Source organism: Cottoperca gobio, chromosome 7 (genome assembly GCF_900634415.1).
Source record: "Cottoperca gobio chromosome 7, fCotGob3.1, whole genome shotgun sequence".
Taxonomy (NCBI): Eukaryota; Metazoa; Chordata; class Actinopteri; order Perciformes; family Bovichtidae; genus Cottoperca; species Cottoperca gobio.
The window spans coordinates 4399985-4412266 of record NC_041361.1 but is presented as its reverse complement, the minus strand read 5'-3'; the positions used below and the strand labels follow the sequence as shown (position 1 = coordinate 4412266).

Below are 12282 nucleotides of genomic sequence, written 5' to 3'. Positions count from 1 at the left end.
TGAAAAGCTAGAACGAGCAAATGTTTGTTTTAACTTAAAAACTGCTGATTAATACTTGCATTTCATTTTCTCTTTCGATCGACTGATGAATCAATCATTACAGTAAATGTTGTGCAGACATTTCAACCTTAATGTTTTCCATAAGACTTGCTTGTGTATCATCACATTATTACATTACATTAGTATTAATGGTTAAAATGCAGTTTATGCACACACGTCTTTTCATTATAAGGATGTGATTTTGGGGATCTTATTACATTTCTAATTCTATTTTCCCAAATGTTCTCATCAGTGTAAAGCAATATGAAACAACACAGTGTGAAAAAAATCTAACTTTATACATATAAATAGCTTTTCTGTTCTTCTTGGACATAAACACGGAGCGACTGGAAGTACCTGATGTAAACGTGTGAATGACTTCAGGACATCAGGTGCTGTGATCATTGCAGAACATGAAGCTAAAAGGTTTTATTAGCTGATCATTAAATTTGAGAGACTTTAAGAAAAACTGATTCCAGCAACTTAAATTTGAAAATGTTCCTGTTTTCTTAGCCTTGTATGAGAGTGAACTGTTCTTAAAACAAAACATTTAAAAAGGACATTACAATGGGCTCTGAAACTACAGATGGGCGTTATTTACCATTTGCTAACATTTCTTGAACCAAATGATTTATCGATAAAATAATGTGTAGATTAATCGATAATAAACATAACCCTTATTGCAGCCCATATGCCTGTATGATGGATGGTGTAATGATTTAAAACAAAAGAGCCATGAACAACCAGTGCTTGCCATTAATCAACAGTATAAACTATTACAGTCTGCAATAAATATATATCTGGAGTTCAGCGAGGGTGATTAAATACTGCAGAGGGTCATATGTTGTTTCCCATGCCTCTGTCCATTGAGGAAGTCCCAAATTCATCAGTGAAGTCATCCCTCTTTCTACCCAGAATGCATTGGCTAGAACCCACCAAATAAATAACGAGGTTGTTTTTTTTCTTCATCTGGATTCCTTGATGTATTGGGTTGGATTTTTCCATTACTAAGCAGAATAAGAGCATTTCCTTTCACTTCCAGCAGTCTCTAAAGCTGGCGCTCACCATCAGGAATGTAAACACACAGTCTGTAAACAAGGCTCTCTCTGACCCCCAACCCCCCTCCGACAACGCTGACCACCGCAGACCAGCCTAATGACGTCCCTCGCTGACCCCCCCCCAAACTCTCAAAGAGAGACGCAGCCCTATTATTCAGCCGAGAGGTCACAGGGGGGAGCGGGGAAGAAGAGGTGAAAGAGGAGGAAGGATGGTGGAGCGTCAGCCGTGGGCTTAAGAAAGTACAGAGATGAGATGACAGTCCCACTGATCTCTCCTCCTGAGTCACAGCATCTCCAATCAGTGAGTAATGTAACAGCAAAACAAATGTGGGCTCTGTTTTGGGGGGGGGGGGGGGGCTTAGGGGATTAATGATCTAAGAGCCGCTGCAGCTGGCTGAGGGAGGCACGGAGGCTCCTCAGCGAGCCATCAGCACTTGTGAAGGGGGCTCTGGAGGTGAGTTTAAGTCTGGGGGGTCAGAGTGCCATCAACACTGACTCCATCCTCCCCCGAAACCAACGGGGATGTTGTCAGCACAGTGCCGCATCTGCACAGAGAACAAAGGCCACTGACAGTGAGAGGGAAAGAGAGGCAGCGATGGGAGCAGGAGAGAGTTTTTCTATTTATCAACCACAATTCCACAGTTGAGAGAAGCATCACAGGACTCATTTGGAACATATTGTTCAGATTAAAGCCTTGATAAATAAACAAGCTCCACACAAGCACTGAGTGTGAGGGTTTGCATGTTTTTTGTTGTTACTGCGGGACACTGGTGTTGCATACAAAGCAGATGTCCTGGTGTTCCCTGAAAGGTTTGGGTGATTTAAACTACTTTTCACGGAAAATCAAAACTGTACAGCGCTGTCAGCCCTGCAACTATTCTAAATGAGCTGACAAATAGCGGTCACAGGGGCCTCGCTAACTGCTGATAAGGTGATTTTCTGGTTGAGGGAGAGAGAAAAGGTACCATGACAGGGGAATCTGAACAGCTGATGGGTTCCCCTGGGGAGCAGGGACTCTGCAGTGTGCACAGGTTAAGGGAATGTGACGTTTGTACTGCATACAAAATAAGTCAAACACAGTAATGGTTCAAATTCAGTATATACATGCAGATTATGAAAGGCAATAACAAAATATGATTGGATGCAACACAGACGCATGCAGACATACACCGCACACTGAAACGCTCCCCATGTACAGGAGACTTTATAGGGGAATAGACTTATTTAGAGAGTTAGATGAGAAGACCGACACGGCTCTCATGTCTGTCCGTTAAATATGAAGCTAGCAGCTTAGCTTAGCATCAAGACTGGAAACGGGAGATAACAGTTAGCCTGACCGTCAAATTGTTACAAAATACATCTACCAGCACCTAATAATAATAATAATAATAATAATAATAATAATAATAATAATAATAATAGTTTGTTTAATTCGTACACAAGCAAGTGTAAAAAATACAATTTGCCGTTTTACAGGGGGGGGTTATGTGTTGGACTATTTCTTGACTCTGAGCAGTTGCCAGGCAACCAACAGAGACTCCAGGAAGTCACGGGACTAATTAAACAAACGAGGTATTACCTGTTAATTGGGGAGCTTCAGAGGCGCTGGTGGGTGTATCCTGTAATCATTTGACAGAGCCAGGATAACCGTTTCACCTTGTTTCTAGTATTTGTGTGAAACTAAGCTAACCAGCTGCTGGCTGTTAGCCTTAAATAAATACCAGACAGTCATGAGGGTGGTTTCAATCTTTTACCTCCATTAAGTGTATTTCCTTAAATGTCTATTCCTTTAAAATTAATGATTGAAATCCTTTATGTGATACATTTCCAAAATAGAAATGCTGCAGTAAAATTGAGTGAATTGATAAACTTAGTTCTTATTTTCTTAATATAGAAAGATATTCTAGCAAATATGCAGCTCATCATGGAATAAATGCTAATCATTTACAAAGTGCACGTAGAGATAGAGGACCTTAAGTTAGAAATCATATTTCTTAAGGCCAGAATCTTTTTGACACAGAGGAAAAAGGTCTTGGTTTTTAAATTCCAGCAGGCCAGGATGAAAGTGAGCAACTGTCCAGAACGAAGGCCCACTGAACCGCCTTGGGTCACAGCTTGCACCAGACGGCTTCGACTTTACATGTGCCTGTAAACACGGTCCTCCCTCTGTATGTAGCTGCAGCCTGCCTGCTCTAAAACTAAAACTAAAATGGTTTGTATCAAGCTGCAGCTTGGCCATACTGAAGCCAGGGAAAAAGCACAATAAACCTCGACTGTTCCTTGTTTTTAAAAAGATTCTCCATTTATAATGGAGCCTCATTTTGGGAAGTGAAAGCACTTCTGCCTGCGAAGTGCAATCATTAATATCCAGTCTAAAATCCCTCATCGCAGTCATAGACATTCACTTGTCCTCACAACGCACCCGCATATCAAAGTCATTTTCGCGATTCATACCGCATTTAACTTAGACAGAATTGTTATCAAGTGTTTTCACCACTCAAGTATTGCCAAGATAATAATCTCCCTGCTCTCTCGGCTGCTCTGTAACAACATGTACAGTGGTACTGGAGCACCACTTGTCAGGCAGATGTTTTCTGAGTGTGTCTGCTGAGTGGTAAAGTGAAGCTGGATTGATCCCCTCCACCAACTCATCAGCGAGTGACCGAGGGCTACCCCGAGGCTCAACCTGTCTCCGACACTCTGATCATAACGAGAACACAGCCATCTGACACCGCATGCCTGCTGCCGAGAGAGAAAAGACAGACCGAGACAAGAGAGTATATTTTGTAAAGGGCATTTCTAGGTTAGGAGCTCATCTGCTTTAATTGGGTCTACATAGTGAGAAGTAATGGATGGGAGAAATTAAAGGTTGACACGTCACTTTAGTTAAGTGATCCGAACCTCAATGTCCTGATCCGCAAAGTCCTGAACTTCTCAAAGTCACAGAGCGTCGATGAGGACGGGAGAAGTCTTTACTTCTGCCTGACCTGAATACATCTTCCATTCGCCCTGTTAAAAATGACTTTACCAAAGATTGTGCAAATAGGGACTTTTGCATACGCTTGTTTTAAAAAAAGGCACATCCAGTCTCTGTGGGGAAAAGTGTGAGAAATGAGAAGGTGATGAAAGAGGCGCGCCGAAGTGGTGTCAAAATGTTAAAGCGAGGTGACCGGCCATTTTCATATAAGACAGTGCTGCAGTCTCTATCCGCCCCATCTGTCTGGCTTTTTCCTTTTCCTTCTCCTTCTTTCTGTGAACATTCAGAGAAGTTCAAGGCCATGGGCAGAATTTTAAATGGTTATTTTACGTGGCTTCACAGACCGTTTCAAAGAACTGTTCAAATGACCACAGACGCAGCCCGTTCACTCTCTCACTGTCCCAATTACACGTATGCACACACATACGCTGACACTTCCGTGCGTACACAGACCTGCAACATATCCAGCCTTCTATCAAGTAACAAGGGGGGGGGGGGGGGGGGGGGGAACACGTCTTTTATGTGGCAAAAATATAAATAGCTCGCGGGGCTGACAGGGAGCTTTCTGACACTCTGGGTGTCATGCAGTCGTTGCTTACGGCTGACAGAGAAAAAGCACGGCTACTTCATTAAGTGCAAAAGGAAAGGAAGCGAGGACAAAGCAAACAAAGCAAGAGTTGGGTGAAAAAGAAAGAGGAAAGGGCTGAGTGAGTGTTGGGGGTGGGTTTTTCTTCCTCCCTTCCATCTAGCTCATAGTGGAGACTCGGGCAGCATCTCTAGGTAAGCTTCTCCGTCACTTGGGCCTCATATTGCCAAGGCTGCTCGGTTCCCACAGTGTGTCCGGGCACGGATCTGGCCTTCCTCCCCGCTCAGGCAGCCCTGCGTCTTTAGACCCCCAGGCCCCGGAGCAGAGGTTACACCAACATAGCCAGCCACAGCAGCATGTCAGCCCCACACCAACCGTTGCCTTGGTGCCGCTGCATTAACGAAGAGCTCCTGACTCTGTTCGAGGGAAAGTGATTTGCCATGACGTCTATGGCTCCCCTCTTTCCTTTCCTTCTCTTTCCCTCGCTTGTTGCTGCTCGCTCACCAAGAAACCTCCTCTCTCCCCGTCTTTCTCTGCACCCTTAATCTCTCCCGTTTCTCTCTCTCCCCCCCCCCCCCCCGTCTAATTTTTCCCTTCTTTGTCACTCTCCACCACATCCTCAACTCTTCCCTCCCTCATTCCACTGCTCTTTCGCTCCCCTTTTTCTTCCTAGAGTAATGACTGATGCCTGAAACAGAGTGCCATGATTGGAGTGACATTGATGAAAGACTAAGACAAAGACTCTGCAACATCTGAATAAATAGAGATGATAAATTGTGCATTTTCGTAGTCCTTGTTCATCTCTCCATTTCTCCACTTCTCAAAATTGTTCCCAGCTTGCAGACTTGTCAGTGCCACAGAGTTGCCACCGACATAAAAAAACACACTATTTATTTTCAGTAAGCACAAAATATGCTCACAAGTAATTCCAGAGACAAACACAGATAATATGTCACTGCAGAGCTGCTCGCCTCGCACTGATAAACAGGAACTGGAGGAGAAGCCTACCAAGTAGTCGTCTACGGCGTTTCACTTGGTGACCAACAAACAGGTGCATGCCATTAAAGACAGACACACACACACACACACACACTCTCACACACACACACACACACACACACACAGCAGCATTCCACATTACAAGGAAGTGTGTAATCGATGTTGAGGAAAATAAAGTGAGAAAAAAGTAGTTCTAATTGCAAAATGTAAATATTGAGTTTTCCCACAAGTGGGGGCAGACCACCCAGGATGCAAAATAGTCACCCACCCCCTTTCTCTTTTTGCCTTGTCGACCGCCCGAGAAATGTCTTTTTGTGTGTGCGAAACATCACCGACCCCAATCAACACTCGCACAGAAACCATGATGTGTCTTTGCATGCAAATACTTCTGGCAGCTCTTGGCTTGGCATTTGTATTGTGGGAAAATTAAGTGATGAAAACCTGAAGGAGAAAAGGCTGAGAGGATCAGAGATTCAGTGTGTAACACCGTGTCTTTCTTCCTGTAAAGGTGCCAGAGTTTTTGATTCAGGCTGCCCTTGTCTAGTCTGAATAATTTCTCACAAGACAAGAGAGCAAGAGGGCAGCCAGCTGGGCAGGTCGGCACTGTAGCTGCTGTGTCTGGCAGACAGAGACTCCTTCATGTGTGCGTTACAGGACGGTGTCAAATACTTGTCTGGACTGTGACAAATACCTCCTGGTAGTCTCACTACAATTACCTGCAGGATTAGCTATGAAACATAACTGTTCACACTGCTGATGCTGTTTGAAGAGGACAACTGAAAACTCCTGATTAGGTTTCATTTCTTCAACTCTGCATAAATACAATCAACTGCTTTACTGACACACACACACACACACACACACACAAAAAGCAATTAAGTGATTGCAAAATGAGTCAGTGGATCAACAGAAGGGTCAGCTTAAATCAAACTGAGTAATTGATTGATCAAAGTCTCCAAAAACTTCAAACGTTACAAATATTCTGCTTTAAAACTCGTTTTTAATACACCTACATTCTGATCACGTGTCATCGTTACCGGCTTTCCAAAAGCATTTAACAAAATCTATCAATTGGGCATCAAGCAGTCACGTTCACAACCATCATGAGTAAAAATTAAGCTATTTTTTTTTTTTTTACATAAAAACTTACCTTGAGTGGCTTTACTTCCTGAAGCTGACTGTTGGACAAAGGCGACCAAGCAGAAACCTACAAATCCAAGGCTTGCGCGTATCAAAGCGTGCATATACATGTTAACTTTCACTCTAGTTCAACACGAGCACTTTCTAAGATCTACGATGCGCAAGAGCACATACGAGGGTGTGTGCGTGCGGTATAAAGGTCTCTTGGTATTCCCTCTGATAGAGACACTGTGCGATCCCTTTCCTTCTTTGCGCCTGCTTATTTCAGTTTGAAGTGATCGGGGTTGAGGACTGCCCGACAACGCGGATCGGAGGAAGGCTTTTCTGTTATCATGTTTCGAGCCAGACCAATGTCAATTTAAGAAAGGGGGAGAGAGAGAGAGAGAGAGAGCGAGAGAAAGAGAGCGAGAGAGAGAGAGAGAGAGGAAAAGAGAGAGGGAGAGATGGAGTGGAGCGGCGGGGTCTGAAGGGGGAGGAGAGAAGAAGAAGCGTCCGCGCTGCGCTCCGGACTCCTCTGCTGCTCCTTCTCTTCTCTGACTGACTGTTTCCTCTTTTTGTTCTGCATGGATTTACACACAGGTACTGGTCGGGCTGAAAGTGGACCGGAGTTACCACGTGCTCGGTATTCGGGCTCGTGCGGTGACCTGGCCGGTGCCACCTGCGCAAAAAAAAAAAAAAAGTGGCCCGTCACGTCGGCGTAAAAGCAATGGCTAAAAGGGGGGCAAGAGGGCGGATGGATTTATAAATGACTCAGATGAAGAAAGTAATAGCCTGGAGATTGCATTTTGTTCGTAGCCTGTTTGAGGCTACAGCTCATCCAGCAACCAATAAGTGCCCATTGTCCTCGGGTCACGGGTGCAGCGTTGATATGATGATGTCTGCCTCTCTCACTGATAGGAGATTAATGAGTTCATTAAAACAGTTAGTCACCAACAAATGTTGACCTTTAGAAAAATTCAAATTAAGACCCAGATATTACAGGATGTTTGATGACATTCTTAACTAAATTATTTAATTTGGGAGGGGGGGGGGTGAATACAATTAAAATACCTTTATCCTCAATGCCAACTGAATTGAGTTAAAAGTTCAACTAACAGAGTTAAGCACTAAATTGCAGTGTATTATTAGTGTTTGAAAATGGAAGATGAAAAAGTACAGTTTCCCTGGGGGCCCCAAGCAATTTCATATCCTTGTTATAGCTGCAGCGGGACCTGCACAAAGAACTCAAATACAAGTGAACCTGTAATTTGAAAAGATATGCACATGAAAAGATTTCTTTTCAATTCAAGATGAATCTTTTCCTCAGGTATGATAACTCACAATCAATACTTGTTCACAGTGATGAAAGCATTATCATCTGGTATTAGGACCACCCAAAAAAAACCTAAAAAAACCTGAATACAAATTATATTTTGTGTCATCTGGTTCCAAAAACCAGAACCGACAACATATTATCCGCTCGTCAGTATTGAGTTTGTCACTGCAGGAGCTTCAGCTCAACTGCCACATTTATTTCTGCTCTTGGGCTTCGAAAGTCTAAAGCCCTGCCTAGTGTCAGAAATCAGTAATATGGAGAGTCACTTAGGTATGCGTGAAGCATTTTGTAAAAAAAAGAAACCTTTCAAGACTATTTTCCTTAAACCAAAGAGTTTAAGGAAGTTTAGAAGTTGAATGGATTACAGGCAGTTTGATGTTTAATCCCTGGCATCAGCCATCCCTGCAAAAACACCGATCATGAGTTTGCCCACCATTACCCCCGAGACCTGAAGAGGAACGAGGCTCGAGGAGCTACATGAATCAAAACAGACCTCTCTCACATTACCAGGAGCACAGTCCACTGAGCTACTGCGCCACATTTCACCGGCAATCACATATGAAACATTTGTTTTCGGGAAGCGCCCCGCAGAGGAACAGCATCTGTATCCGCACACCTGCTAGCTCTGCCTGCATTATCACCTAAATGAATCAGCTGTGTTGATGCGTTTATGTTTTCATTTCAACGTACGGGCGGATTCGAAACTGTAATTATCGCGCCGGCTTCCATGGGCAATTTATTTCTCAATCAAACATAATTAGGGTCTCACAATGAGGTTGATTGGAGATAACAAGTGTACTTTTTTTTTCCAGACGATGCAGAGAATGTGAAAATAGTGTTATGGCTGATGCCAGAGGATTCTTTTCTTATTATCTTCTATTCTATCACAATTTTGTCATTACTTTTACTTGAAAGATTATTTGTCAAAACGTAACTACCTTAGATTTAAAAGAGAGATATTTTATAAACAAGGTAATTTAATACGGTTTGCCATGCTACCCCAAGTTCTGCCAAAGACTGAGGGGCCTCGATAAATAAGAGATTCAGTATAAGAGAGTAACCTTCAGAGAATCCCTCTTTGCATCCTCAGAATACAAAGAAACATGTAAATCCACAGCGCAAAGTCAAGCAGTTCAGTGTAATTAAATAGAACATCCGTGAGGGATATGGAAATATCCCATGTCCCCGTATCTAAATCTCCTGGTAATTGTGAGCACTTGTATAACCAAATGAGCTCAGAGTCACTCAGGGAGTTTGAGAAAGTCAGAACACGGTTGCCACAAATGTCATGCTGGAGGATCAGTGCACTTTTCATGGTAACACTTCATTAAAGACAGAGGGGGGCTGTGCACGGGCATCACACTGGGCACCAGACCGAGCTATTTTTACACTAACAGACACACAAGGGGGGGAAGCTGAGGCAATGTTTAATTTATGATGCTCGTCGTGAAAAGGACTTCAGCTGAACACTGGGTAAAGAGTGGGGAAGGTGTCGAGAGAGCAGCGAGGATCTTTCATAGATTGTAAATCAAATTAAGCTGCATTACGCCCTTTTTCAGAAAGAGATAAAGTTTTTATGCAACACGTTATGAGATTTGTGGCAGAGTGACTGCGACCGTTTTTCTTAAAGGCAATATAAATGTGACTTTTTCTTGTAGAAGATTTGAAGCATGGCACTATTTGGATCTATATAAAAAATGTATGATTGTCAGAGATATACCGCATTTAACAACCGCCACAATGGTTCCAATTCTTCCATTTTACAGCCGTCGGAAGGCAGAAAATATGTGGTAGCCAGTTGTTTTAGACAACGTTGTTACGACGTACTTTTTGTTTTTGGCTCTGACATATCGAAGTCGGACGATGCTGTAACAGCTGTTGCTGTAAGATAAATGCAAGATGGATGCATGTTGGGGGCGCCTGTGAGAGCCTTCACTGTACTCTGCTGCATGCTAATGAGCTGAGGCGTTAGGAGCCCTGCAGAGAGCCTAATGTTCTCTTCCAGATGGTCATACACTGGGACACATCACCTCAGATCCTCATTTACTTTCTTCCAGTTCGACATTTATGCTCCCCAATTGTTTAAAAGATTTATGTGTGAAAATGCCGAGGCTCGCAGCTCAGAGGTTTTTCCTCTTTCTTCCCTTCCTTCTCCTCTCTGCAGGGGCTTCATATGCGAGGTTACCAACACCACCGCAGGCCCAGCAGGATCTCTTGGTCCTCACCATGCCAGCACCACAGGGGAGCAGAGTGGCTTGCTGAGTTCCACACTTTAGTACAGGCATCCCAGCGAATGCTGTGGGCTTGCCCCAGGAATGCCTCCTGACCACAGCCTCAGTCACTGGTACTAACAGGGAGCAAGAGAGGGAGAGAGAGCGAAAAAGGAAATACAGTTATCAAGTCGGAAATGAAGGTGTCACACACAGCCGCTCTGACTGACTGAGTGACTTATTCAAGCCTTTCAAAGACTACTCTTGCAGCATCATGGATGAAAAGACCCCAGTGGCACAAAAGGCATTTAAATTGTGTTGTATTTGTAACATGACAGCACAGGAAATGTTAGAGAAGTTGAAACCTTCTAATGAGTGTGATCGCCACAGCACCCTCGGGCTCTGGGTTATCAAGACTTGTTTTCCTTGAATCCTAAATCATATTATCCGAGTCTTAATGCTGCTGCAGCCGGGAGGTAGACAAGCTATGGACAGGCTTGTTCGCTGCGTGAGTGAGCATGCGGGTGCTGGAGGGGCTACAGGCCTGTGCGCGTACTGTATCTGGTGTGTGTGCGTGTACACCTGTAACCAAGTGGACTCATTAAGATCAAATGAGACAGAGACGGAGACATTGTCCCGAGTGTGTAATCCTTACTGATGGGCGCGATCATCGAAGTATCAATCATCATCATACAACTAAATTGAATGACTGCTTACCGTCTAGCTACGCACACACAGTGGAGAAAGATAATACCCGTATATTTTAAGCAAACTTTTTTTTTTGTTGATGACACAGAACTGGGCCGGGCATGCTTAAACCCCAGCACACTCAGCAGTGTCTCTGTGCCACTTTGTCTCCACTAATCCTCTATGATCAACGCGCATGTGGAGAAAAGGACGAGGATTTTGGCGGCCTCTTTCAGACAGATACCGTGTAAGTAGGTAAGTACAGAACAGGACCAGGACAGTGGGGAAGTCCCATGAGCTCACTGTCTAGGCTGATAGTGCAGCAGCTACGCCCACCTGCTCCAACTACCAACTCCAGGGAGTATCTCCAAGGAGCATTGTTGAAGTTCAGTTTATGTGTGTCATAAAATACCAAATATTAGAAAGCCTTCAAGTTTCTGGCAACATTCAATTCCTCTAACTAGTGAAATAGCAAACATCAGATCCCGTTCAAACCACGTCAGGCATGTTAAGCTTCACACGAGTGACGATTGTGACACTTTGATGAGTACAACCTTACAGCATTAGTGGTAGTTCTGGTATATACACATGAATCTAGACTGCCCTCTAGTGGTCGAGCTGTTTCTGTAACACAGGGGTTTTCAACACAGGATACATATCTGTAATCATAATAATACATTAGACTTCGATAGCGCTTTTCTTGTAACTCAAAGACGTTGTAGACCAATAAGAATGGACAGAGGAGAGTGTGAGATTTTGTAACTCCTATTATTATTCTTTGTCTTGCTTCATTTGGGTGGGTCATTTGAAATCGGTCCAATACTTTGGGGGCTGTAAACAAGAAGTATAATGGTGCAGTGGGGTCAGTTAATTGGCTGGCTGTGGGCTCCAACTTGCAGTAGCACCAAGATAGAAAAGTGGCTGATGGTATGCCGCTATGGTTCAGGGATTTATGCCGATCCCTGGAGTTCCACTGGCATATACCATTTCCTAACGGCAGGTGCCATTTGAAAGTGGTATGCCACTGTCAGACTGTCACACCGGTAACATCCCCTAATGCATATTTCTCATAAACGAATATTCTTTTCTGTATTTACTGACAATATTACGCAACATAGCGCCGTAAACAAAGGATTGCATAAAGTTACATTTCTCTCGTCTAGTCAGTCGGACTAATCGCATAAACAGAAATTAAGAGTCAAATAACTAAACAATAATTATGCATTCAATTATTTCTTATTCACCATACTTTGAATGAGTACCTTTTGTCA

The 12282-nt window shown here is 43.5% G+C and overlaps 1 protein-coding gene across 2 annotated transcripts in view; it reads right to left on the bottom strand.

Moving 5' to 3' along the window:
* scube3 (signal peptide, CUB domain, EGF-like 3) overlaps positions 1–7302 on the bottom strand; it is a 66414-nt gene extending 59112 nt beyond the window's left edge. For both annotated transcript variants that reach the window (XM_029435767.1, XM_029435768.1), the window contains exon 1: positions 6810–7302. In XM_029435767.1, the coding sequence (XP_029291627.1) occupies positions 6810–6909 (100 nt within the window). In that variant the 5' untranslated portion in view covers positions 6910–7302. The remainder of the gene's footprint in view (positions 1–6809) is intronic.
* Between the last annotated feature and the right edge of the window lie 4980 nt (positions 7303–12282).